General features: G+C 45.0%; 2 protein-coding genes across 14 annotated transcripts in view; one reads left to right on the top strand and one right to left on the bottom strand.

The window, feature by feature from the left end:
• Positions 1-27,193, top strand: part of LOC118092276 (uncharacterized) — a 41,785-nt gene extending 14,592 nt beyond the window's left edge. For 5 of the 13 annotated variants that reach the window (XM_088654348.1, XM_088654347.1, XM_088654349.1 and 2 more), the window contains 6 exons: positions 18,005-18,151; positions 18,720-19,223; positions 19,428-19,509; positions 19,769-19,851; positions 23,097-23,223; positions 24,428-27,193. In XM_088654348.1, the coding sequence (XP_088510474.1) occupies positions 18,005-18,151; positions 18,720-19,223; positions 19,428-19,509; positions 19,769-19,851; positions 23,097-23,223; positions 24,428-25,899 (2,415 nt within the window). In that variant the 3' untranslated portion in view covers positions 25,900-27,193. Of the gene's footprint in view, positions 1-15,135; positions 15,251-16,748; positions 16,896-17,395; positions 17,415-18,004; positions 18,241-18,719; positions 19,224-19,427; positions 19,510-19,768; positions 19,852-23,096; positions 23,224-24,427 lie in introns of those variants that run through there. The other 8 variants (XM_060280488.2, XM_088654354.1, XM_060280484.2 and 5 more) reach the window with 8 other exon arrangements.
• Positions 273-6,635, bottom strand: LOC132592880 (uncharacterized). Its single transcript, XM_088654218.1, is given in 6 exon segments — positions 273-510; positions 512-1,610; positions 2,063-2,189; positions 3,248-3,318; positions 3,602-3,683; positions 6,131-6,635. Coding segments are annotated over 6 exon segments (2,031 nt in total). The 5' UTR covers positions 6,545-6,635.
• Positions 27,194-27,928: the final 735 nt, after the last annotated feature.

Genomic DNA, 27,928 nt, shown 5'->3' with positions numbered 1-27,928 from the left:
TTGATACTGTTGGCCACAGCATCATTCTGGACCGTCTAGGAGGGATGGGAGCTGGAGGAACTGTTATGCAGTGGTTCTGCTTCTTCCTCCTGGACTGTGTCCTTATTTTCTTTGTGTGCTCAGCAGATACCAGGAAGAGCATCATGATGACACCACCATGGACACGCAAAGGACGGCAGTCACAGTCAGCAGCAGCACAAATTTGCAACTTGGAGGCTCTTGAAGCACGAATTACTTGTCAACGTCTTCAGAGAAGAGATCAGCATTGATGGCTACCTCGTCAGGGTTGCCAAATCGCTCTTAACCGTCTCCCCAGGTGTGACGTGGAAAAGGTATTCAACACCTCGTACAGCGACTTGCACCTTGAAGAAATATTGGGCACTGAGGGTCTTCTCCATTGCAATCCTCATCCACATATTGAAGTCTCCAAAAATTAAATTAATACACAGCAATTTATAGAGGGTTTCTCTGCACTGAGTTCTTGGGTGGGCAGTGAGATTGGTGCTTCCTGAAGCTCTTGCCCTATTCCAAGCACTACTATGGTTTCCCCCTTGTATGAATTCTTTGATGGGTTGTGAGATTGCCCCTCTTATTGAAACTCTTTCCGCATTCCAAGCACTGATACGGTCTCTCTCCTGTATGAATTCTTTGGTGGGAAATGAGACTTAACTTCTGGGTGAAGGTGTTCCCACATTCCAAGCACTGATACGGTTTCTCCCCTGTATGAATTCTTTGATGGGCTGTGAGATTGCCCCTCTTAGTGAAACTTCTTCCACATTCCAAGCACTGATATGGTCTCTCCCCTGTATGACTTAGATGGTGGGAAATGAGACTAAACTTCTGGGTGAAGGTGTTCCCACATTCCAAGCATTGATATGGTTTCTCCCCTGTATGAATTGTTTGATGAGAAGTGAGACTGCCCTTCCGTGTGAAGCTCTTTCCACATTCCAAGCACTGATAAGGTCCCTCCCCACTATGAATTCTTTGGTGGGAATTGAGACTATCTTTCCGATTGAAGCTCTTTCCACATTCCAAGCACTGATATGGTTTTTCTCCAGTATGAATTCTTTGATGGGAAGTGAGATGGAAGCTCCTACGGAAACTCTTTCCACATTCCAAGCATTGATATGGTTTCTCCCCAGTATGAATTATTTGATGGGAAGTGAGACTATCCTTCCGACTGAAGCTCTTACCACATTCCAAACACTGGAATGGTTTATCCCCTGTGTGAATTCTTTGATGGGAAGTGAGTCTTTTCTTCCAGTTGAAACTCTTTCCACATTCTAAGCAGTGATATCGTTTCTCCCCGGTATGAATTATTTGATGGGCAGTGAGATTGTTCTTCTGACTGAAGCTCTTTCTACATTCTTGGCACTGAAATGGTTTCTCCCTGCTGTGAGATATTTGATGAGCAGTGAGGTTGGATTTCCAACAGACGTTCTTTCCACATTCTGAATACTGATAGAGTTTCTTCCCCAAGAGATTTCTTACATGGGAAGTGGAGTGGGAGCTCCGGCTGAAATTCACATGTCCCCGATATTTAAATAACTTCTCTCTTGTGTGGATTTTTTTAAGCTCTCCTTTATTCTTATTTTCCAATTCATCACCACCTGCAAAAAAGAGAGAAACTGATTAGAGCTTCAGGAAGAACTGCAAATTCAAAATATGGGAAGCTGAGATTTGAAAAGCCAGGCTCTATTCTTCAATGGATTTTGCTTAGCACAATCATGGAATCCTCACCATCTCCAATGTCATTCATCTCTTTAGTAAAGCAAAACTGGACACAAGCAAAATAAAATAACCTGACAGAAGCTACTCCAAGTCTCCAACTCAAAACAAAAATTTTAAAAAGCCTGGCCAGTTCACACCAGCCTGATCATGGTTTAAAAAGCATCAATGGAGGAAGAATATTCAAAGTAGGAAACAGTAAATAGCAAGCCATTCAAGCTGAGTTTGGGGGGGTGTTAGAATCCTAGATGCTATAGAAAATATTGGAGGTTCATCATGTACACATATGTAAAGAATTTCGAAATAGATATTGTGTTCCAACAGGAGGCCTTACTTAGAGAATTCATGATCCCACGATTCTCCTCCATGACTTCCTTATGCAGAGCTCTCTGGTCAGGATCCAGCAACACCCACTCATTGTCTGTGAAACGAACAGCTACATCTTCAAAGCAAACTGAACCCTACAAGAAAAAGAAAAGTATATTCTTTTAGACACAATAAAGATTATCTTCCACACAGGTAACTACTGACCAGTGAACTTCACATCAATACCGGGGAAAGTGGAGACTGAGAAGAGATATGATAGCCATCTTCAAATAAGTAAAGGGCTGTCACGTGGAAGATGGATCAAGGAACAAGAGGGAACAAGATGCAGAAAGCCTCTTTTCTCCTGCTCTGCACAGTTGGACCCAAACCAGTGGATCCAAGTTACAAGAGAAAAGCTGCATGCTAAACATGAGGAACCAACTCCCTCAGAAGGTGACGGGTTGTCCTTCCTTGGAGGTTGTTAAGCAGAGCTTGGATGGCCATCTGTCATGGATGCTTTTGTTGAAATCATTGCATTGCAGACCCTTGGGATCCCTTCCAACTCTCCAAGTCTACATTCCTATTGCTCTGTGGTTTCCTGCCTATTAATTATTGTGTTGTTTTAATAGGATTGTTTTGCTGCACAGTTGAGTTATGGATGCTTCTTTTAAGGTCTTAATGGAATTCTTCATTGTCTTTTAACGATGGGTCTTAATCTAGGTGTAAATAGGTGGAAGGAACTCTACACGGTGGTCTTCAAACCATTCTATCTGCACAAGGATTCCTGTTGGCCTCTACTCTCCCCATGTGCTATTCTGGGCGGAGGAGAGACTTTCCTGATGTCCTAAAGCCAACTTCAAGGGGTGCCTGGGGGCACGGGGAGGGAAGCGGGGAAGCGGGGAAGCCACTGTGCAACTGAGGGAGCCGCTTGGGTGAATCCGGACAATGGTTTTGTATGGTTTCTTGACTGCTTCAAAGTCCATTTCAGCATTCAACAATTAACACAGGAATCAAATACAGTGATTGATAAATAATGCTAGCAATTTTCAGAAGGTGATGTTAGGTGAGGCTGCTGTGCATTCTTCTCCGAATGGCAGTTTCATCCCTTCTTGAGAGCAGCTTTGACGAAAGCCAAAGGGAGGAGAAGAGACATTTATTCAGGCCAAAGGCAGCCTGGCTTCCCCTCTTTCCCCACAATGCTCCTTCTTCCTACCTGGTCTGGTTCCACAGCCACTGCTTCTCCTTCACCACCATGAGGAGGTCTTGCCGGTGTCATTGTGTCACCTGCGAGAGACAAAGGTAAGTGGGGGAAGTCACGAGTGCATCCTTCTCTGAGAGGAGAAAGGGGGCCTCTCTCACTTAAGATGGGCCTCAGGATAAGTCTCCCCTGCAAAATGCATTTCGGGGTTTGTACCCATTCATGATTTAGTTGCGTAAAAATACATCTCCCCTTTTCTGGGCTCTTGGCCCCAAATCTCACCCCCCCCCAAAAAGGAAAGGAACCCACCAATTATTTTCAAAATCCACAGAATGTGACCAAACAGAGAAAAAGCTCCTTCCTCCTTACCCTGTGGCCTCTCTCTGGTGACCAACAGAGTCTTCTCTGCCTCAGGGGAATCCAGGCTCCTTTCTGCAAATAGATCCTTTCCCTGATGGAACAAAGATTTAAAACAAAGTAAGGGGCAGCATCGAAATCAGATTGATTATATTCTCTGCAGCCAAAGATGGAGAAGCTCTATACAGTCAGCAAAAACAAGACCTGGAGCTGACTGTAACTCAGATCATCAGCTTCTTATAGCAAAATTCCAGCTTAAACTGAAGAAAGTAGGAAAAAGCACTGGGCCAGTAAGATACAATCTGAATCAAATCCCTTATGAATACACAGTGGAAGTGAGGAACAGGTTTAAGGATTTAGATTTGGTGGACAGAGTGCCTGAAGAACTATGGATGGAGGCTCGTAACATTATACAGGAGGCAGCAACGAAAACCATCCCAAGGAAAAGGAAATGCAAGAAAGCAAAATGGCTATCCAACGAGGCCTTACAAATAGCGGAGGAGAGGAGGCAAGCAAAATGCAAGGGAGATAGGGAAAGATACAGGAAACTGAATGCAGATTTCCAAAAAACAGCAAGGAGAGACAAGAGGGTCTTCTTAAATGAGCAATGCAAAGAAATAGAGGAAAACAATAGAATGGGGAAAACCAGAGATCTGTTCAAGAAAATTGGAGATATGAAAGGAACATTTCGTACAAAGATTACCATAATCAAGGACAAAAGTGGTAAGGACCTAACAGAAGCAGAAGACATCAAGAAGAGGTGGCAGGAATACACAGAGGAATTATACCAGAAAGATATGGAGGTCTCGTACACCCCAGGTAGTGTGGTTGCTGACCTTGAGCCAGACATCTTGGAGAGTGAAGTCAAATGGGCCTTAGAAAGCACTGCTAATAACAAGGCCAGTGGAAGTGATGATATTCCAGCTGAACTATTTAAAATTTTAAAAGATGATGCTGTTAAGGTGCTACACCCAATATGCCAGCAAGTTTGGAAAACTCAGCAATGGCCAGAGGATTGGAGAAGATCAGTCTACATCCCAATTCCAAAGAAGGGCAGTGCCAAAGAATGCTCCAACTACCGCACAATTGCGCTCATTTCACACGCTAGCAAGGTTATGCTTAAAATTCTACAAGGCAGGCTTAGGCAGTATGTGGACCGAGAACTCCCAGAAGTGCAAGCTGGATTTCGAAAGGGCAGAGGAACCAGAGACCAAATAGCAAACATGCGCTGGATTATGGAGAAAGCTAGAGAGTTCCAGAAAAACGTCTACTTCTGCTTCATTGACTATGCAAAAGCCTTCGACTGTGTCGACCACAGCAAACTATGGCAAGTTCTTAAAGAAATGGGAGTGCCTGATCACCTCATCTGTCTCCTGAGAAATCTCTATGTGGGACAAGAAGCTACAGTTAGAACTGGATATGGAACAACTGATTGGTTCAAAATTGGGAAAGGAGTACGACAAGGTTGTATATTGTCTCCCTGCTTATTTAACTTATATGCAGAATTCATCATGCGAAAGGCTGGACTAGATGAATCCCAAGCCGGAATTAAGATTGCCGGAAGAAATATCAACAACCTCAGATATGCAGATGACACAACCTTGATGGCAGAAAGCGAGGAGGAATTAAAGAACCTTTTAATGAGGGTGAAAGAGGAGAGCGCAAAATATGGTCTGAAGCTCAACATCAAAAAAACCAAGATCATGGCCACTGGTCCCATCACCTCCTGGCAAATAGAAGGGGAAGAAATGGAGGCAGTGAGAGATTTTACTTTCTTGGGCTCCTTGATCACTGCAGATGGTGACAGCAGTCACGAAATTAAAAGACGCCTGCTTCTTGGGAGAAAAGCAATGACAAACCTAGACAGCATCTTAAAAAGCAGAGACATCACTTTGCCGACAAAGGTCCGTATAGTTAAAGCTATGGTTTTCCCAGTAGTGATGTATGGAAGTGAGAGCTGGACCATAAAGAAGGCTGATCGTCGAAGAATTGATGCTTTTGAATTATGGTGCTGGAGGAGACTCTTGAGAGTCCCATGGACTGCTAGAAGATCAAACCTATCCATTCTTAAGGAAATCAGCCCTGAGTGCTCCCTGGAAGGACAGATCGTGAAGCTGAGGCTCCAATACTTTGGCCACCTCATGAGAAGAGAAGAATCCTTGGAAAAGACCCTGATGTTGGGAAAGATTGAGGGCACTAGGAGAAGGGGACGTCAGAGGACAAGATGGTTGGACAGTGTTCTCGAAGCTACGAACATGAGTTTGACCAAACTGCGGGAGGCAGTGCAAGACAGGAGTGCCTGGCGTGCTATGGTCCATGGGGTCACGAAGAGTCGGACACGACTAAACGACTAAACAACAACAACAACAAGGGGAGCAGGATTACAAAAGGAATGACAGAGGAAAAAATTTAGGGGTATCTGATATCATTCCTAGGATGCTTCCCCCCCCCCAAAGGATGGACCATTAGGAGAGAATTTTGGAGATACTCTCCCTCCTGTTTGGAGCCCCTTGGGAATATCCAGAGGACAGTCTCTCTCACCTGCTGCTCTGCCTCCTTCCTCTCCTCTGCCTGACTCAGGAGGAATCCTTCGGCCAGGGCCACCGCCTGGGAACTGGTCTCCGCTCCACATTCTCTCACCCAGTTCTCCATCTCCGGTGGAAGGACAGCCAGGAACTGCTCCAAGATCACCAGGTCCACCATCTGAGCTTTTGTATGCCTTTCTGGCTTCAGCCACTGATGGCAAAGGTGGTAGAGATGGCTGCAAATCTCTCTGGGTCCTTCAGCCTCCTGGTAGCAGAACTGCCTGAACACTTTTCTCTGTGCATCTGAGCGAAGGGTGTCCTCCTCACCCAGGATCTTATGCACAGAGTTTCCCCAGAATCCCCCACTGCTCCCAGGGTTGATGGCATGGCCTCTTCCTACTTCTGGGCCAGCTGAGTCTTGCTCATCCATTTGGGCCCCCAGGAAGCCTCCAAGATATCAGAAGGAATCCCTTGTTCTTCTGCCAAGTTCCGTCTGTCCTAAGTAGAGGCGTCTGCAAATCCTACAAAGCAAATACATTGTTTTGTTATTAAACAGATACATGCCCATAAGAAGAACAAAGTTCCCTGAGCAAGCGTGGATGAGTCTTGTTTAGAACCAGGGCTGGAATTCATCACAGGCCAGACTCTGAGCCTTCTTTAAGAAAGGAGCAAACAAACAAAAGGAAGGAGAAGTAAGCCTCCAGCCCTCCTAAAAGTAAAGTTACCATGCAAAATGTCCAGGCAGGATGATGAATCTGCCCAGCTGAAGATGAATCTGCCTAGCTGCTCCTTTCTTTCAGTATTTTCAGTCAATGAATGAATCAGAACTAGTTACACGTAGGTAGCCGTGTTGGTCTGACATAGGCGAAACAAAATAAAAAATAAATTTCTTCCAGTAGCACCTTAGAGACCAACTAAGTTTGTCATTGGTATGAGCCATTGGTATCTGAAGAAGTGTGCATGCACACAAAAGCTCATACCAATGACAAACTTAGTTGGTCTCTAAGGTGCTACTGGAAGGAATTTTATTATTTTTTATTTTGAATCTGAACTGTTATTGACAAGTGAATAATTCATACTGAGTGTATTTGAACACTAGGCGAGATTGTGGGTCCTAACTCTGTAGTCCTCAAGAGTTGCTCTCCCTCTCACTAGATATCTTGATATATATTAAAGATTTCTTGGTTTACAAAGGTATGTCTCATTGATTTGCCCCCCCCATGCATGATCCGAATAGCCTCCCCAATGCACCCTCCCCTATAGTCCTGGGACCCCCTTCTCCCCATTGAACCTAAAGCGGGAAGAGAGAGGAGACTCACCAAATCCCGGGAGTCTCTTTTTTTCATTTTTTAATATATATATATTTTTATTAAAGATTTATTGGTCTCTCACTATATATCTGAGTTTCTAACACTGATCCATAGGCTAAAATACTGTTAAGGCTCTTTTACTGCTATTATCCTTGCTTATAAAATTCCACAAGGAAAGGAATTTCCACACACACACACACGCCTGCATGTGGCACTTATTCTTGCACACTTGTTCTACTACTCTGCTTATTGTGATGCATGCAGATCACAACAGAAGACTCAGTCTAATCATTTGCATCAGTTATTATTATTATTCCTATTATCCTTTCTTATACAACCCAATAAAAAGGCATTCCAGAAAGAGAAGAAAAAGACCACAAACACACACAAACCCCTAGGCCCCACCTGTGCTGTATTTGCAAAGCAGGATAAAGAGTCCTGGCTTCCTCCAAAAAAATACTGGGAACTGTAGCTTGTGAATGATGCTGAGAGTTGCTAGGAGGCAGGGAACTCTGGGAATTATTGCTCAGCTGGGGGGGGGGTGGAAGAGGGTCTGCAAGGAACTTCCAGCAGGGGGTTTCAAGCAGCGTTAATTAATGACAAATAGTTCTTCATTGAAGCAATTAAAATCTTTACTAAGTTTAAAATAAACATCTTCATAACATAGTTCTAAAAACATTTAAGAGATCACACACTGAGTACAGACTCTGTTCCATACTAACACGGCTCTGAGAAACAAAAAATTAAAAAAATCCTTCCAGTAGCACCAACTAAGCTTGTCATTGGTATGAGCTTTTGGTATGAAACAGAAGTCACCAGACCCTTAAGTATAGTGAGAGGGTGGGGAGGGGTATTACTCAGAAGGGTGGTGGGAATGGGTGATTGACTGACAGGTGTGGTAAATATGTGTATGACTGTTAATGACTGCACTTGGTCTTGCAGGAAAAAGCAAGGGGTGAGGTGGCTAAAAATAGCTTGATCATGTATAATGAGATAAGAATCCAATGTCTCTATTCAGACCAGGTCTCTCCATGGTTTTAAGCTTGGTAATGAGTTGCAATTCAGCAACTTCTCTTTCCAGTCTATTTCTGAAATTCTTTTGTAACAAGACAGCCATAGCTGCCAAGTTACCCCTTTTTAAAAGGGATTTTCCCTTATGCTGAATAGGCTTCCTCGCGAGAAAAGGGAAAACTTGGCAGCTATGAAGACAGCTACTTTGAGATCTTGTAGAGATCTTGTATAGATCATCTACCTACCTGTAACAACGACTCTGAGACCCAGACAAAATGGTCGCTACATTGAAGGTAAGTTGACAGTTAGGCTTCAACGGTTTTACCAGCCCGAATGACATGGACGTTCCTGTTCTCTTTCCCCTCCCCTCCCAGCCCAGCATTTCCCTCGTCCTTCTTTTCAGACTATCTCCCTTGGTGGACATCCCTGCCTCCTGAGGGAGGGAGTTCCAAAGATTTAACTCTGCTCCGCGTGAAAACGCACTTAATTTTCTCTGCCCTCCCTCTTCCTCCCTTTCTTTCTTGCTCAAGCCAGCTTTCCTTTTTATTTTGGAAGTATATTTTATGTCCAAATGTTTTTGTCTGGCTACAACCCCGGCTGCTCATAAATGTGACCTTTTTTCTGCGTAAATGTGAATGGCGTTTATATGCACGCCTTTTTTCCTGACCCAAAGAAACATCATCCTCCCCCCAAGAGGCAAGCGACGTCTGGATCCAAAGGAAGGAGAGAGTTGCAGACCTCTTGCAAACTCCCCGGCTCTGCTCCTTGACTTGGGGGTCGCCGCCCCCATGCATGATCTGACCCCCTTCTCCCCACTGAAGCCAAAAACGGGGGGGGGGGAGAGCAGACTCACCCGATCCCGGGCGAGAGGCGCCACCATGCAAGGCAGCACTTGCAGAGAGAGACGAAAGCCAGGCAGCCTCCCTGTGCAAGAGGCGCTCCGCCTCTATTGCTGGAGTCAAGGCGGAGGGAGGGAGGGAGCCCCGTGCATTGCGCGCCCCCGGAGGAGAGGCTTTCTTTTGGGGGACCCTCCTGGACGGGTTGGGTTCTGAGCTGCTTCCTCCCTTGGCCAGGAACAGGAGGAAGAGCAGCAGGCAGGGAAAAGGCTTTGCAAGAAGAAGCAGGAAGCCCCTTGCTAGAACCCTAGAATGGGAGAGGGCGAAGAGGAGGAGGAGGCATCTGTCAAGAATGCTTTGATGGTGTTTCCTGCTCGGCAGGGGGTTGGACTGGATGGCCCTTGTGGTATCTGTTGTGACGTGGGGTTTGTGATTTCAGCTCTCTTGACATAACACGCTGGAGAAAGTTCTCTCCTAACACTTCTTTATTAAAGCAAACAAGACTGACTCTGAGGGCAGGAAGGCTACATTTATAGGGACAGGGAACTAGCTAGAAAGGGATAGATTTTGGAGGGAACAATATCAGGCAATCGCAGTGCTGCCTTTTGGAGGAAACCAAGAAGACAGAGGATCCAAATACAGCAGCTTAAATGAATCAATAGTAGCTGTACCTTCTGGAACCAAAAGGCAGTTACTTTATCCTAATGCAAATACAGACAATGTTGTTGTTGTTTAGTCGTTTAGTCGTGTCCGACTCTTCGTGACCCCATGGACCATAGCACGCCAGGCACTCCTGTCTTGCACTGCCTCCCGTAGTTTGATCAAACTCATGTTCGTAGCTTCGAGAACACTGTCCAACCATCTCGTCCTCTGTCGTCCCCTTCTCCTAGTGCCCTCAATCTTTCCCAACATCAGAGTCTTTTCCAAGGATTCTTCTCTTCTCATGAGGTGGCCAAAGTATTGGAGCCTCAGCTTCACGATCTGTCCTTCCAGGGAGCACTCAGGGCTGATTTCCTTAAGAATTGATAGGTTTGATCTTCTAGCAGTCCATGGGACTCTCAAGAGTCTCCTCCAGCACCATAATTCAAAAGCATCAATTATTCGGCGATCAGCCTTCTTTATGGTCCAGCTCTCACTTCCATACATCACTACTGGGAAAACCATAGCTTTAACTATACGGACCTTTGTCGGCAAGGTGATGTCTCTGCTTTTTAAGATGCTGTCTAGGTTTGTCATTGCTTTTCTCCCAAGAAGCAGGCGTCTTTTAATTTCGTGACTGCTGTCACCATCTGCAGTGATCAAGGAGCCCAAGAAAGTAAAATCTCTCACTGCCTCCATTTCTTCCCCTTCTATTTGCCAGGAGGTGATGGGACCAGTGGCCATGATCTTGGTTTTTTTGATGTTGAGCTTCAGACCATATTTTGCGCTCTCCTCTTTCACCCTCATTAAAAGGTTCTTTAATTCCTCCTCACTTTCTGCCATCAAGGTTGTGTCATCTGCATATCTGAGGTTGTTGATATTTCTTCCGGCAATCTTAATTCCTGCTTGGGATTCATCTAGTCCAGCCTTTCGCATGATGAATTCTGCATATAAGTTAAATAAGCAGGGAGACAATATACAACCTTGTCGTACTCCTTTCCCAATTTTGAACCAATCAGTTGTTCCATATCCAGTTCTAACTGTAGCTTCTTGTCCCACATAGAGATTTCTCAGGAGACAGATGAGGTGATCAGGCACTCCCATTTCTTTAAGAACTTGCCATAGTTTGCTGTGGTCGACACAGTCAAAGGCTTTTGCATAGTCAATGAAGCAGAAGTAGACGTTTTTCTGGAACTCTCTAGCTTTCTCCATAATCCAGCGCATGTTTGCTATTTGGTCTCTGGTTCCTCTGCCCTTTCGAAATCCAGCTTGCACTTCTGGGAGTTCTCGGTCCACATACTGCCTAAGCCTGCCTTGTAGAATTTTAAGCATAACCTTGCTAGCGTGTGAAATGAGCGCAATTGTGCGGTAGTTGGAGCATTCTTTGGCACTGCCCTTCTTTGGAATTGGGATGTAGACTGATCTTCTCCAATCCTCTGGCCATTGCTGAGTTTTCCAAACTTGCTGGCATATTGGGTGTAGCACCTTAACAGCATCATCTTTTAAAATTTTAAATAGTTCAGCTGGAATATCATCACTTCCACTGGCTTTGTTATTAGCAGTGCTTTCTAAGGCCCATTTGACTTCACTCTCCAAGATGTCTGGCTCAAGGTCAGCAACCACACTACCTGGGGTGTACGAGACCTCCATATCTTTCTGGTATAATTCCTCTGTGTATTCTTGCCACCTCTTCTTGATGTCTTCTGCTTCTGTTAGGTCCTTACCACTTTTGTCCTTGATTATGGTAATCTTTGTACGAAATGTTCCTTTCATATCTCCAATTTTCTTGAACAGATCTCTGGTTTTCCCCATTCTATTGTTTTCCTCTATTTCTTTGCATTGCTCATTTAAGAAGACCCTCTTATCTCTCCTTGCTGTTTTTTGGAAATCTGCATTCAGTTTCCTGTATCTTTCCCTATCTCCCTTGCATTTTGCTTGCCTCCTCTCCTCCGCTATTTGTAAGGCCTCGTTGGACAGCCATTTTGCCTTCTTGCATTTCCTTTTCCTTGGGATGGTTTTCGTTGCTGCCTCCTGTATAATGTTACGAGCCTCCATCCATAGTTCTTCAGGCACTCTGTCCACCAAATCTAAATCCTTAAACCTGTTCCTCACTTCCACTGTGTATTCATAAGGGATTTGATTTTTTTTTTAATTTTGTTTTGTTTTATTGTTATTCTAAATTGCAGAGAGGATGATCCCCCTCCTCCTAGAACCATAGAGTTGGAAGATACTGTTGTGTATTGAGTCAAAGGGTTTTATATCTGTATTACAGACAATAGTAATACAGATATAAAACCCTTTGACTCAATACACAACAGTATCTTCCAACTCTATGGTTCTAGGAGGAGGGGGATCATCCTCTCTGCAATTTAGAATAACAATAAAACAAAACAAAATTAAAAAAAATCCTTCCAGTAACACCTTAGAGACCAAGTGAAGTTTGTCATAGGTATTGGAAGAAGTGTGCATGCAAACGAAAGCTCATACCAATGACAAACTTAGTTAGTCTCTAAGGTGTTACTGGAAGGATTTTTTAAATTTTGTTTTGACTGCGTCAGAGCTACATGGCTACCTACCTGTAAATAAAAGCTCTGCTGTAGGGCATCCATCTATTCCTATGCATGTCCTTGTGAGTATTGATAATACCTTCCTTGGAGGAGCCTCTGACTTCTGCTTGCGAAATCTACTCAGTCTCCTCAGGAAGGGATCCCAAGGGTCATCCAGCCCAACCCCCTGCAATGCAGGAATCTCAGCTGAAGCATCTGTGGCAGATGGTCATCCAACTTCTGCTTAAAACCTCCAAGGAAGGAGAGTCCGCCACCTCCCAAGGAAGGGTGCTCCAATGTTTTTACGTTTTGTTGAAAACAAAGTAATATTCCTGTGCTACTGGTCCTGAACAAAGGGTTGATTCAAGTAAAAACACGCCTTTGACCAAGTTGGGCCCCTGGTCCCTTGCGCTGCATATGAACTGGCAGTGTCTCTCCACCAGTTCAGGCAGGGGGTGTTCCCAATCCTTGTATTCTTAAAGATCCGCTTTTGGGTTTGATCCTGGAAGTCAAGGCGTGTGGAACCAGAAATAAGCAGGAGAATCAAGATCACAAACAAAGCGGATTTTAGATGTGTGTTGAAATCACAGCATACTGTATTTAATATTCAGTTGGAAGCCGCCCAGAGTGGCTGGAGAAACCCAGCCAGATGGGCGGGCTATAAATAATAAATTATTGTTATAAGTTATTATTATACAAATGGTGACAGTTTATAAACTCAGGGAAAAAACATGTGGGAATGGGGAAAGCAGAGCATAAAAATTAATGTTTGTGTGATATGAGAGAATTAAAGAGAAGAGGGACATGTATAAAGCGATTAACATGTGAAATAGCTAAAGAGGAAGGCTATAGGCAGAAAACAATTATGAGTAAAGCTTACTATTCTTAATATGGTATTCCCTACCCACTCTAGTACCATGTCCACCACATAAAAATTAATGTGGTGGCAAAATAAATGTTCAAACTGCCACCCTGGTGGGGATCATAGAATCATAGAGTTGGAAGAGACCACAAGGGCCATCCAGTCCACCCCCTGCCAAGCCGGAAACACCATCAAAGCATTCTTGGCATATGGCTGTCAAGCCTCTGCTTAAAGACCTCCAAAGAAGGAGACTCCACCACACTCCTTGGTAGCAAATTCCACTGCCGAACAGCTCTTACTGTCAGGAAGTTCTTCCTAATGTTTAGGTGGAATCTTCTTTCTTGTAGTTTGAATCCATTGCTCCGTGTCCGCTTCTCTGGAGCAGCAGAAAACAATCCTTCTCCTTCCTCCATATGACATCCTTTCATATATTTGAACATGGCTATCATATCACCCCTTAACCTTCTCTTCTCTAGGCTAAACATACCCAGCTCCCTAAGCCGTTCCTCATAAGGCATTGTTTCCAGGCCTTTGACCATTTTGGTTGCCCTCTTCTGGACACGTTCCAGCTTGTCAGTATCCTTCTTGAACTGTGGTGCCCAGAACTGGACACAGTTGGGATGGCTGAAGGCACTTCCTGTGATGCTCATGGGGAAACTGTGGGAAGTTTAGAAATAGTCATTTGCTGGAAAGGGAGAGGGGAAGCTCTTTCCACCCCAGCCAAGTCCTGCGCAGACCGCGGGGCAGATCAAACTCCAGGGGCACTTCAGGACAGAAGAGCGCCCAGCCATGAACCCCAGAGGCATTTGGATGGAGGGCAGAGAGGGCAGGACGGGGAAAGCATTTCCAGCTCTTCTTTGATGGGAAATGTTGACCTCATCTTGCTGGCCCAGTGGGTCAACCCTCACTGGGATTGTGCTGATAGTGGCGCTTTCCTGCTTTCCCTGCGTTCCAGAGGGCCTCGGCTGTTGTGTTTCTTGCTGTGCATTAAAACCAATAAGTTATCTGCAGAAATGGAGACATGACTTCTCAAATACAGCTAGTGGGTGGTAATTTGACTAAATTAGTGTGTCAGCAAAAAGATTTGCACTAGTCCAAGGAGGCGTCCCTGCCTCACTCTCCTTCCTCCCACTGTGCCTGGTGTCTCCCCCACATCTGCTCTCAAGGGTTGGGGAACTCCCAGAGCAGATTTGGGGGGAGGGAGAGGAGAGGGGGAGAGCGTTCGGTTGCTGCACAATGAGAAATCCTTACGCAGGCACTGCCAACCTTTGGGGCCAGTGAAAACATTTCCAGGTGCTTAGAAAGTTGGTGTGAATTTACCTCTTTCACACTATTAGATTTTTGCATGTTCTAAAGTACAGTTGTAGATTTTTTTCTTAATTTTATTGTTTAATCTTTCTGTAAATCACTTTGAGGTTCTTCTTGTTTTTATAATCAAGCTTTGGGATAGGTTTTATGAAATAAATGAAAAAAAGCAAAAATATGTTTTCAGTTTTGGGAGAGTGCTGTTGGGGGTGTCAGCTACAAAACGACGGAGGAAGAGTGGCATAACACCCAGTGGCTGCCTTGGAGCCTGCCATAGCACTAAAATAATTGCAGAAAGCGCTTTCCTTCCATGGGCGTACCCAGGATCAAAACTGGGGGGCGGGGCGGGCATGCCGGCCACGCCCCCACCGCAGCCACCCGATTGGTTGGCATGCTCTGACGTGACCGGGATCCACCCAGGAGGCGTGGTCAACGTCCACGCCCCCCGGAGGGGAGGGGGCGGTCACGCAACTCCTCCCCACCGCCCTCTGCTCTTTTTACATAAAAAAAAACCTAGAGGGGGAAGGGGATCTCGGAGGGGGTGGGGCCAGATCCTCCAGAGCAAAGCTCCCTCCCCTGCGTCACTTCCTGCATGTTTTGCATGTCTCCTGCGCAAGGGCTGCCTCGGTGAGTCTCCTCCCTCTTCCCCCTTTGGGTGCAGTGGGGAGAAGGGGGTCCCAGGACTGCCGGGGAGGATGCATTCGAGGGGGTCCTGTGCGTATAATGCATGGGGAGGGGGACCCCCCAGTCAGAGGATCCGGCACCTTCCTTCTCCGCAAAGCCAGGGAAGGGGAGAGATTGCAGGAGCTGTGGAACGGTGCTCTTCGTAGAGATGCGAGGAAACAATGGCCTGCTAACAGACCCCCCCTTTCAGATTTAGGAATCAGCCTCCTTTGTTAGAAGAGGTTGCAGCCAGGCAGAAACATTCAGACATAAAATCCACCCAAACGAGAAACACAACTTGACCTATGCAGTAAATAAATAAGGAATGTTGGAAGATGGAGGGCAGAAAAAAGAAAGTGCGTCTTCATGCGAACTCCCTCCTGCAGGAGGCAGGGATGCCCACCAAGCTAAATAACTATATTATTATTAATTATTATATTTATACCCTGCCCATCTGGCTAGTTTGCCCCAGCCACTCTGGTCGGCTTCGTACACGTATAAAAATACAACAAAAAAAGAAATAATAGCAATCCAAAACAATAAGATTAAAATAAATAACTTCTATCAGATGAAACAATATTCAATAATGCATTATAATCTAATAGTAAACAGTAAAATTAAACATCAACAAATAATAGTTAAACAATTTACACTTATCAGTTACAATAAAGAATTACTAATCCATAATCTATAAAAAATAAAGGAAAGTCTCAATGCAGATATCACAAAGCATACAAAACCATGCACGTAGATGGTTTTAAAAAGGCAATGAGGCCGATTCATGGTTCCCACGATTCTATGGAGGAAGCCAGGGCTCTTTGAAATGCTCTGATCCTGCTTTGCAAACACAGTGCAGATGGGGCGGGGTCTCTGTGTGTTGTCTTTTCCCTTTTCTTATGGAATAACTATTGAGTTTTGTAAGCAAGGGTCACAGGACTAATAAATGATACAAATAAATAGACGGAGTCTTTTCGCTTCATTTGTAGATCACAAAAATACTATAATAAATTTGGAGGCAAATCCACAACATATGCTGAATTATTGGTGATCAGTGCATGAGTTTCTGGTTCATGAATGGGTTTAAACAAAGTGGGAAACGGGAGAATCATAGAATCATAGAGTTGGAAGAGACCACAAGGGCCATCCAGTCCAACCCCCTGCCAAGCAGGAAACACCATCAAAGCATTCCTGACAGATGGCTGTCAAGCCTCTGCTTAAAGACCTCCAAAGAAGGAGACTCCACCACACTCCTTGGCAGCAAATTCCACTGCTGAACAGCTCTTACTGTCAGGAAGTTCTTCCTAATGTTTAGGTGGAATTTTCTTTCTTGTAGTTTGAATCCATTGCTCCGTGTCCGCTTCTCTGGAGCAGCAGAAAACAACCTTTCTCCCTCCTCTATATGACATCCTTTTATATATTTGAACATGGTTATCATATCACCCCTTAACCTTCTCTTCTCCAGGCTAAACATACCCAGCTCCCTAAGCCGTTCCTCATAAGGCATCGTTTCCAGGCCTTTGACCATTTTGGTTGCCCTCTTCTGGACACGTTCCAGCTTATCAGTATCCTTCTTGAACTGTGGTGCCCAGAACTGGACACAGTACTCCAGGTGAGGTCTGACCAGAGCAGAATACAGTGGTACTATTACTTCCCTTGATCTAGATGCTATACTCCTATTGATGCAGCCCAGAATTGCATTGGCTTTTTTAGCTGCTGCATCACACTGCTGACTCATGTCAAGTTTGTGGTCTACCAAGACTCCTAAATCCTTTTCACATGTACTGCTCTCAAGCCAGGTGTCTCCCATCCTGTATTTGTGCCTTTCATTTTTTTTGCCCAAGTGTAGTACTTTACATTTCTCCTTGTTAAAATTCATCTTGTTTGCTTTGGCCCAGTTGTCTAATCTGTTAAGGTCATTCTGAAGTGTGATCCTGTCCTCTGGGGTGTTAGCCACCCCTCCCAATTTGGTGTCATCTGCAAACTTGCTCAGGATGCCCTCAAGCCCATCATCCAAGTCATTGATAAAGATGTTGAACAAGACTGGGCCCAAGACAGAACCCTGTGGCACCCCACTAGTCACTACTCTCCAGGATGAGGAGGAGCCATTGATGAGCACCCTTTGGGTTCGGTCAGTAAGCCAGTTACAAATCCACTGAATGGTAGCATTGTCTAACCCACATTTTACCAGCTTCTTTACAAGAATATCATGGGGCACCTTGTCAAAGGCCTTGCTGAAATCAAGATAGGCTACATCCACAGCGTTCCCTTCATCTACCAGGCTTGTAATTCTGTCAAAAAATGAGATCAGATTAGTCTGACATGACTTATTTTTCAGGAACCCATGCTGACTTTTAGTGATCACAGAGTTTCTTTCTAGGTGCTCACAGACTGTTTGCTTAATGATCTGCTCTAGAATCTTTCCTGGTATTGATGTCAGGCTGACTGGGCGGTAATTGTTTGGGTCCTCTCTTTTCCCCTTTTTGAAAATAGGGACAACATTTGCCCTCCTCCAGTCTGGGAGAGAGCAGAGTTAACAGTCTTCAACACTTAGCCAAATTCCTAGTCAGGAGCCCTTGTTGAATGAGGAAGATAATTTCCCCCTGATGTTAACAATAAAACAGTATAAAGTGTTGGTCTATCCATGAACATGGGAGGAGCGTTCAAAGTGAAGATAATGATTTGTGTTTAAATATCTCCTCTCAATCTCCTCTTTTCCAGGCTAAACATACGCAGCTGCCTCAACCCTTCCTCATAAGGCTTGGTTTCCAGACCCTTGATCCTCTTGGTCACCCTCCTCTGAACACCTTCCAGCTTGTCCACATCCTTCTTAAATGGTGGCTCCCAGAACTGGACACAGGACTCCAGGTGTGGTCTGACCAAGGCAGAAGAGAGTGATACGGTTACTTCCCTTGATCTAGGCAGGTCCTCCCAAGTTTCCCAGTACTTACCTGCTGGTGAGGACCAGATCCAAGATAGACGATCCCCTTGTTGCTTCTTCCACATTCTGGGAAATGAAATCTTGTGAATGTTGGAGATTCCAAGGGTGGCGGGAGGGAGAGCAGCTCTTGAGGAACCCAGGGATGGGACCCCCTTTCTAGCCTAGTGTCCAAATTACACTCTGTACAAATGACTCACTTGTCAGTTACAGCTCTGACTGGATTCACATACTGAAAATACTGAAAGGCAGGAGCAACCAGGCTCATTCATAGCACAGAAATCCCTTCAGTTGCCTGCACATTTTGCATGGTAACTTTCCTTCTAGGAGGGCTAGAGGCTTCCTTCTTCTTGCCTGCTTGTTTCTTGAAGAAAGCTAAGAACCTGAGCTGTAAGTGGTACAGGCCTTGTTCCTAGCAAGACTCAACCATGCTTGCTCAGGCGACATTTTTCTCTCCTGACAGTGTATGAATTTTAAAACAATGTATTTGGTTTGTAGGATTTGCTAGCAGTTCTCATAAGGACAGACGGAACTTGGCAGAAGACCAAGGGTTCCTTCCAATCTCTTGGAGGCTTCCTGAGAGCCCAGATGGATGAACAAGACTCAGCTGGCCCTGAAGCAGGAAGAGGCCATGCCATCGAAACTGAGAGCAGTGAAGGATTCTGGGAAAGCTCCATGCAGAAGATCCTGGGTGAGGAGGACACTCTCCATTCAGATGTGCAGAGCCAGCTGTTCAGGCAGTTCTGCTACCAGGAGGCCAAAGGACCCCGTGAGGTTTGCAGCCAACTCCACCACCTTTGCCATCAGTGGCTGAAGCCAGAAAGGCACACAAAAGCTGAGATGCTGGACCTGGTGATATTGGAGCAGTTCCTGGCTGTCCTTCCACCGGAGATGGAGATCTGGGTGAGGGAATGTGGAGCGGAGACCAGTTCCCAGGCGGTGGCCCTGGCTGAAGGTTTCCTCCTGAGTCAGGCAGAGGAGAGGAAGGAGGCAGAGCAGCAGGTGAGAGAGACTTCCCTCTGGATCCTCCTAAGGGACTCTGAACAGGAGGGAGAGTATACCCAAATTCCCTCCTAATGGCCCATCCTTTTTTTGGAGAGCATCCAAGGAATGATATCAGATACCACCAAATTTCCCCCCTCAGACATTCCTTTTCTAATCCTTCTCACTATTCTCTGCTTTGAATCTTTGTTGCTTCTTCAACAGGGAAAGGATCCGTTTGCAGAAGTGGGCCCAGATTCCTTTGAGACAGAGAGGACTCCGTTGGACACCAGAGAGAGGCCACTGGGTAAGGAGGAATGGGGTTTTTCTCTGTTTGGTCACATTCTGTGGATTTTGAAACTAATCTCCGGGTTCTTTTAATCATCTTGGAGAAGACACTGAATTGTGTATTTTTGCACAACTAAAATATAAAATGGATACCAATGTCTCACATGCACTCAGCAGGTGAAACTATTTCTATGGCCCATCTGTGGTTAGAGATGCACTAATTTGCCTCTGAGGAAAGCATGTACTCATGATCTCCCACTTCCCTTTATTTCTCACAGATGACAGAAGGATGCCAGCAAAACCTCCTCATCCATCTTTTCATGGTAGCGGAGAGGAAGCAGTGGCTGTAGAACCAGATGCGGTAAGGAAGGAGCATTGTGGGGAAAGGAGCAGGCAGGGTTCCTCTGAGGCTGAGGAAATCTCTCTCTTCCTGCTCTGTCTTCTTGCTATACTGATGGTGGAATGCTAGTATATGTTGGGAAGCAGGTAAGAAACCATAGGAAAAAGTTGCCAGGATTCACCTAATCAGCCTCCTCAGTTGCACAATGGGCTTCTCCCCCCTTTCCTCCTACTCTCCGTTCCCCCATGCGCCCCTTGAACTTGGCTTTTGCGCATCAGGAGAGTTCCACCCCAGAACAGCGCACAGGGAGAGTTTATAAGGAGGGGGTCCTTCCTTCTGGCAACAGGAATGCTTTCGCAGACATAGTGATTTGAAGACCACCGTGCCGTGTGGAGTTCCACCCATTCATACAAAGATGAATACCCATCGTTTAAATTTTAAAGACACAATAAAAAAAGATCAAGATATTAAAAGAAACAACCAGACTTAAAATGTGCAGCACAACATTCCCATTAAAACAGGTGAGGTCCCTACAAACTGGAGGAGGGCAAATGTCCCCAGCCTCAAAAAGGGGGGAAAGGAAGAACAAGTTAACTACAGTCCGGTGAGCTTGACATCGATACCAGAGAAGGTACCAGAACAGATAATTCAACATTTGGTCTGTGAGCATTTAGAAAAGGATGCTGTGATTAGTAAGCATGGGTTTCTCCAACATAATTCATGCCAGACCATTCTAATTTCTTTTTTTGATGGAATTACAAACCTGGTTGATGAGGGGAATGCTGTGGAAGTAGTGTATCTTGATTTCAGTAAGGCTTTTGACAAAGTCTCCCATGATATTCTCACAAGGAAGCTGGTGAAATGTGGGTTGAATGAGGTAACTGTTAGGTGGATTTGTAGCTGGTTGATTGACTGAACCCAAAGAGGACTCATTTAATGGTTCCTCGTCATCCTGGAAAATAATGACAAGTGGGGTGCCGCAGGAATCTGTCCTGGGCCCGTTGCTGTTCAACATCTTTATAAATAACTTGGCTGAAGGAACTGAGGAGATATTCATCAAATTTGCAGATGACACCTGTCACAGGGTCGCTGGCGGCTACTCTAGAGTAACGACTCCAACGCGTTGCCTTTTCATGCTTTTATTATGTGCAGACTATTTACAGTGCAGAAGCTGTACAATGTACATGTTCTCAGTCTGGGGCAGTACCCCGGAATGGGGATTCCTGCGTCTTTTTCCAACAAAGTAGTCTGGGAATCCCCAATCTCCGCCCCCTTTTCTTCATGCGCAGCTCCGGAACAGGAGGGAGGGGTCTTCTAGCCGTGTTTTCCTGCCTCCCTCTTTCCCTCTCCCTTCCTTCCTCTCCCGGTCGGCGCAGAGGCTCTGTGACCCTGTCCGAGCCCTGCCCTCTATTTCCTGTTTCCCCGCTAGACTCATCTCCCCCGCTTGTGCTGGGAGAGGAGCTGGTGGTCACGATGGGAGGGGGCAGTCTATAGCTCCTGTCCCTCACAACACCAAACTGGGAGAGGTAGCTAATGCCACAGAACACAAAATCAAAATTCAAAATGACCGTAGCAGATTGGAGAACTGAGTGCAAGCTAAGAATGTGAATTTCAGTAGGGACAAATGTCAGGTTCTGCACTTAGGCAGGAAGAACCAGATGCACAAATATAGGATGGGGAAAACCTGGCTTACTAGCAGTACAGTTGAAAAGGATCTAGCGGTCTTGGTGGACCACAAGCTTAACATGAGTCAACAATGTGATGCAGCAGCAAAAAAAGCGAATGCTATTCTAGGCTGCATCAACAGAAGTCAACAGATCAAGGCAAGTCATAGCCCTGCTCTAATTTGCCTTGGTCACACCTCACCTGAAATACTGTGTCCAGTTTTGGGAGCCACAATGTAAGAAGGATGTTGACAAGCTGGAACGTTGCAGGGCAACTAGGATGATCAAGGCTGTAGAAGCCAAGTCTTATGAGGAACGGTTGAGAGAGTATGTTTAGCCTGGAAAAGAGGAGCTATGATAGCCATCTTCAAATATCTGAAGGGTTGTCACATGGAGGATGGAGCAAGCTTCTTTTCTCACGCTCTAAAAGGTAGGACTCGAATAAAAGGCTTCAAATTGCAGGAAAGGAGATTCTGACTAGACATACGTAAAACTTTCTGACCCAGCTGTTCAACAGTGGAAGAGTCTCACTCCGGAGGGTGTGAAGTCTCTTTCCTTGGAGGTTTTTAAGCAGAGGTTGGATGGGCATCTGTCAGGAATACTTTAGCTGAAATTCCTGCATTGCCAGGGGTTGGACTAGATGGTCCACAGGGTGATAGAATCATAGAACCCTAGAGCTGGAAAGGACGCAAGGGTCATCTAGTCCAACCTCCAACGAAGGAGAGTCTACAGTTTCGCAAGGGAGTTGTTGTTGTTTAGTAGTTTAGTCGTGTCCGACTCTTCGTGACCCCCATGGACCATAGCACGCCAGACACTCCTGTCTTCCACTGCCTCCCGCAGTTTGGTCAAACTTATTTTCGTAGCTTCAAGAACACTGTCCAACCATCTCGTCCTCTGTCGTCCCCTTCTCCTAGTGCCCTCAATCTTTCCCAACATCAGGGTCTTTTCCAAGGATTCTTCTCTTCTCATGAGGTGGCCAAAGTATTGGAGCCTCAGCTTCACGATCTGTCCTTCCAGGGAGCACTCAGGGCTGATTTCCTTAAGAATGGATAGGTTTGATCTTCTTGCAGTCCATGGGACTCTCAAGAGTCTCCTCCAGCACCACAATTCAAAAGCATCAATTCTTCGGCAATCAGCCTTCTTTATGGTCCAGCTCTCACTTCCATACATCGCTACTGGGAAAACCATAGCTTTAACTATACGGACCTTTGTTGGCAAGGTGATGTCTCTGCTTTGGAAGATGCTGTCTAGGTTTGTCATTGCTTTTCTCCCAAGAAGCAGGTGTCTTTTAATTAAATTAAATTAAAAGTCGCAAGGGAGTAGCAATTATATTTCGTTCTGTTAGTTGGGCTGGATGAGGGGATTTGTAGCTGGTTGCCTGACAGAATTTCAAGATGATGAACATAGATGGTCTGCGGTACATGAAACCCTATCAACGGGTTTCTTTCTTTTTTTAATCTGCCTTCTCTAAGTGCTCACAGACCAAATGTTTGATCTATTCTAGGACCTTTCCTGGTATTGATGACAATGTCACTGGCCAGTTAGTGTAGTAGATAATCTTTATGCTGTCTTAGAGGAAGATACTTTTCTTTTTCATTTTAGGGTCCAGTGTGCTTTGAAGATGTAGCTGTTCATTTCACAGATGAGGAGTGGGCATTGCTGGATCCTGGCCAGAGAGCTCTGCATAAAGAACTAATGGAGGAGAATCATAGGATCATGGTCTCTCTCAGTAAGGCTCCCTGTTGGATCACGATATCTCTTGAAATTCCATACGTATATCTATGTCAGTGATGGCGGACCTATGACACGCGTGTCAGACATGACACGCAGAGCCCTCACTGCTGGCACACGCCCCATCGGCCCATTCGCACTGTTATTGTTGTTCCCCCCCCCATTTGTTCTCCAGCTCCTCCTACAGCTTGTCTCCACTAGAGCTTGTCTCCGCTACAGCTTGTCTCCGCTGTTAAAACCTGGATGCTTTCTTGTTGTTGTTGTTGTTGTTGCTGGTAGCCAGAGATTGGTTTTTTAACCCTTTCTGTGCTGTTTTTTTCTGGTGCTTTGGCAGACTATGATTGGGTGTAACAGCGTTCGTTTTTTAACCCGTTCTGTGCTGGTTTTTTTGGCACTTTGGCAGACTATGTCGGTGTTACATGTTAGTTCCAGTGAAGGTATTATTCGTCATTTATTTCTGTTCTCTTTCCCCCTAAAAAAGTGCAGCAGCTTTGGGGCATCCTCCACAAAAAAGCAAAGCAACTTTTGCACCCCCCCAAAAAAACCTCCAAAACTTTGGTCAGCAGCTCCCCCCAAAAAGCTCAACAACTCTGGGCACTTTGTGATAAATAAGGGTTTTTTTGTTTGGTTAGGTTAAATAATTAGTTTTTTTGGTTTATTAAATAGTTATATATTACAATTATAATTTTTTGTTATTTAAACTATAAATATCGCAAAATTATGGGGTTTTTCTTGAAGTGACACACCACCCGAGTTATGCTCGGTTTTTTGGCGAATTTTGACACACCAAGCTCAAAAGGTTGCCCATCACTGATCTATGTGAAAAACCTCCAATATTTTGATGGAGCTCAACAGCGCCACCTATAGCAGCTGGGATTCTAACACACCCACAGCTCTAAAAGATTTGCCTGCAAATATTCTTCCTCCAGTTATGTCTTTTTAAACAGTAATCAGGCTGGACTGAACTGCCAGGGCCTTTAAAATGTAGGCTTTAGGTTGTAAGGGAAGTTGAAAGAATTTCAGTTGGGTTATTCGTTTTTGGTTGACAAAAGAGATGACTGCCATTGGCTACGGCACAGATTCCATATTCGACTCAACATAATCCATCAATGAAAAGAGCCTGTTTTTTTATCCCTGTTTTTCTGCTATTGAAGAACTGCATTTGTTCCTGAAGCTATACTTAATTTCTCTCCTTGGTGCAGGTGCTGAAGAATTGCAAATGAAGAATGAGGAAGACCCCGACAGAATGCGCAGAGAGGAGAAGCCGCTTAAATATTCGGGGTCTGGAAAGAGATTCAGTCAAAGCTCCCACTCCACTTCCAGTCTAACAAATCCCTTGGGGAAAAAACTCTATCAGTGTTTGGAATGTGGAAAGAACTTCTGTCGGAAATCCCGCCTCACTTACCATCAAGTAACTCACAGTGGGGAGAAACCATATCAGTGTTTACAATGTGGAAAGCGCTTTAGTTGGAAGAGAAGTTTCAATTCCCATCAAAAAATTCATACAGGGGAGAAACCCTATCAGTGCTTGGAATGTGGGAAGAGCTTCAAACGGAAGGATGCTTTAACTTTCCATCAAAGAAGCCATACAGGGGAGAAACCCTATCAGTGCATGGAATGTGGAAAGAGCTTCAGCCGGAAACATAGTCTGACTTTCCATCAAAGAAGCCATACAGGGGAGAAACCCTATACGTGCTTGGAATGTGGAAAGAGCTTCAGTCAGAGGGCCAGTCTCACAGTCCACCAGAGAATTCATACAGGGGAGAAACCATACAAGTGCTTGGAATGTGGGAAGGAGTTCTATGGGAAGAATATGCTCACTTCTCATCAAAAAGTTCATACAGGGGAGAAACCCTATCAGTGCTTTGAATGTGGAAAGGGTTTCCGTCACAAGGGTGAGCTCACTGTCCATCAAAGAATTCATACAGGTGAAAAACCATATCAGTGCATGGAATGTGGAAAAAGCTTCACTCAGAAATCCAGTCTCACCTCCCATCAAAGATTCCATACAGGGGAGAAACCATATGAGTGCTTGGAGTGTGGAAAGAAGTTCAGTTGGAAGACAATGCTCACTTCCCACCAAATGATTCACACAGGGGAAAATCCCTATCCGTGCTTGGAATGTGGGAAGAGCTTCAATCGGAAGGATAGTCTCACCCTCCATCAAAGAACTCATACAGGGGAAAAACCGTATCAGTGCTTGGAATGTGGAAAGAGCTTCACTCAGAGAGCAGGTCTCATGTACCATAAAAGAACTCATACAGGAGAAAAACCATATCAGTGCTTGGAATGCGGAAAGAGCTTCACTCACAGAGCTGGTCTCATGTCCCATCAAAGATTCCATACAGGGGAGAAACCATACGAGTGCTTGGAATGTGGAAAGAGGTTCAGTTGGAAAAATATGCTCACTTCCCACCAAATGATTCACACAGGGGAGAATCCCTATCCATGCTTGGAATGTGGGAAGAGCTTCAATCGGAAGGATAGTCTCACTTCCCATCAAAGGATTCATACAGGGGAGAAACCATATCAGTGCTTGGAATGTGGGAAGAGCTTCACTCAGAGAGCAGGTCTCATGTACCATCGAAGAATTCATATGAGGAGAAACCATATCAGTGTATGGAATGTGGAAAGAGGTGTAGTCAAAGGACCAGTTTCACTTCTCATTGAGTAACTCACAGTGGGAAGTAACTACCTCAGTGCATGGAATGGGGAAAGAGTCTCAGTCGGAAGAATAGTCTTACTTCTCATTGAAGAGTAGAAACCATATAGGTGCATGGAATATAGAAGGAACTTCAATCTGAGGGCAAGTCTCACTTCACAACAAAGAACTCACGGGCAAAAACCATATATGTGTGTGGAATGTGCTTCACCTGGAAGGAAACTCTCAGTTCCCATGAAATAATTCAAACAGGGAAGAAACATACCAGTGCATGGAATGCAGAAAGGGCTTCACCCAGGATCAAAGCCTCACCATCAAAGAATTCATATGTTGGAAACCATAGAAATGCTTGTAATGTGAAATGAGCTTCTGCCGTAGCTCCAATTTCACTTTCCATCAAGAAACTCACAATGAGGAGAATCATAGAGTGTCTGAATTATAGAGTTATAGCATTTGAGAGGACTCTGTGTGTTGTCTAGTCCACCCACCTGGAATGCAGGAATCTCCACTATGGCAGATGAGCATGCAACCTCTTCTTAAAAACCTCCACGGAAGGAGAACCCACCACCTTCTGAGGCAGCCTGTTCCGCCCTTGAAGAGCTCTTACCTGTAGAAGGTTCTTCCTTCCTGATGTTTAGCCTGATTCGCTTTTCTTGCAACTTGCATCCATGACTCTTCCAGAGCAGCACAAAACAGACTTTCTTCATCTTGTCCCCTCTTCCATGAGACAGCCCTTGAGATATTTGAAGATGGCTATCATATCTCTTCTCAGTGTCTTCTTTTCCAGGCTGACCATTCCTCACAAGGCTTGGTTTCCAGACCCTTGAACGTCTTGGTCACCCTCCTCTGCACCCATTCCAGTTTGCTTGTTTTCTGTTCCTGTTCCATGGTGTCAGGGACTGGGCAGAGGGGGACAGGTGGAGACCGCCTCCCCAGCCTGACCCTTCCAGAGAAGAAGAAGACAGTTCAGAATTTCAACAGGGGTTTGAGGGAGGTCACAGCTCAGAGGCAGATGAGGGGGAAAGCTGGGAAATAAGGGGAGATGAGGGGGAAGAGGAATCACCAGGAGAGGAATAGCTGACAGACAGTGTCTTTAGAAAGCACTCGGGACATCACCATTAGTCCAAGGGGCTGCGTTCTAACCCTCTTGTCTGTAAATATTGAATAAAAAGCAGATGGTAAGGACTTTTCCTTGTCTGTTCCTGGCAACCTGCTGTGGGGGCTGTTTCCTCTGCCGCCTGACACGTAGACTAGTCTGACTTTTATTGTATGTTGAAAAATTCCAATAAATTTTCTTCCACCCTCACTCTTTTGGATGCTTCCTTGATTTCATTCTCCAACGCAGGATCACTCTGGGCATTTGGGTCAGGGAGACGAAAGCACATTCCAAGTCCTACATTTTGAGAAGACAGCAGAGTGGAATGTGGGTTTTGCTTAAGTGGTGATTAACTTACAGTCTGGTTTTGAAAAACTGAATTAACTCTAAATGATTTTAAACTGAGGAATTAAACTTACAGCTGAATCCATAGTTTATATGCCAATCTTCCTTCCCCTACAAAAAAACCCTGCAGCTTGCATTGAGATACACCTACCTTGTTGGTTCTAAGATGGCTCTCCTGCTAACTTGGTCTGTGCCACATTGATCAAAGGGTCTCTCTCTCTCTCTCCCCTCTAAATTTGGGATCCTGCTGGGGTAGAGCCAAAAAGTAAGTTTCTAAAGGCTTGTTGCCCCTAGGATTGAGCTCTTGAGGGTTTTAAATATATATATATATATATATATATATAAGATTTTGTCCCTAGCTCACAGTTTGTTTAATATGCCCTCGTTACAGTTTCTTTGGATGCATTAAACAAGCAAACAAACAAATGGGGATACTAGAGCCACTTCCCTCACTCCTTACCTTGATGCTTTCTCAGTGGGATTGAGAAGGGGTTGGTCTGAGAACGTTTGCAAATGCTTGTTGTAAAGCTGCGGTTGCAGGAAGAATGATTGTGCCCTTCATTCATCATCTGAAGATTTACAAGCCGAAGCCTTTTAAGG

Source organism: Zootoca vivipara, chromosome 11 (assembly GCF_965207765.1).
Source record: "Zootoca vivipara chromosome 11, rZooViv2.hap1.1, whole genome shotgun sequence".
Taxonomy (NCBI): domain Eukaryota; kingdom Metazoa; phylum Chordata; class Lepidosauria; order Squamata; family Lacertidae; genus Zootoca; species Zootoca vivipara.
Note: the sequence above shows the minus strand (reverse complement) of the source record. Positions and strands in the feature narration are given on the sequence as shown.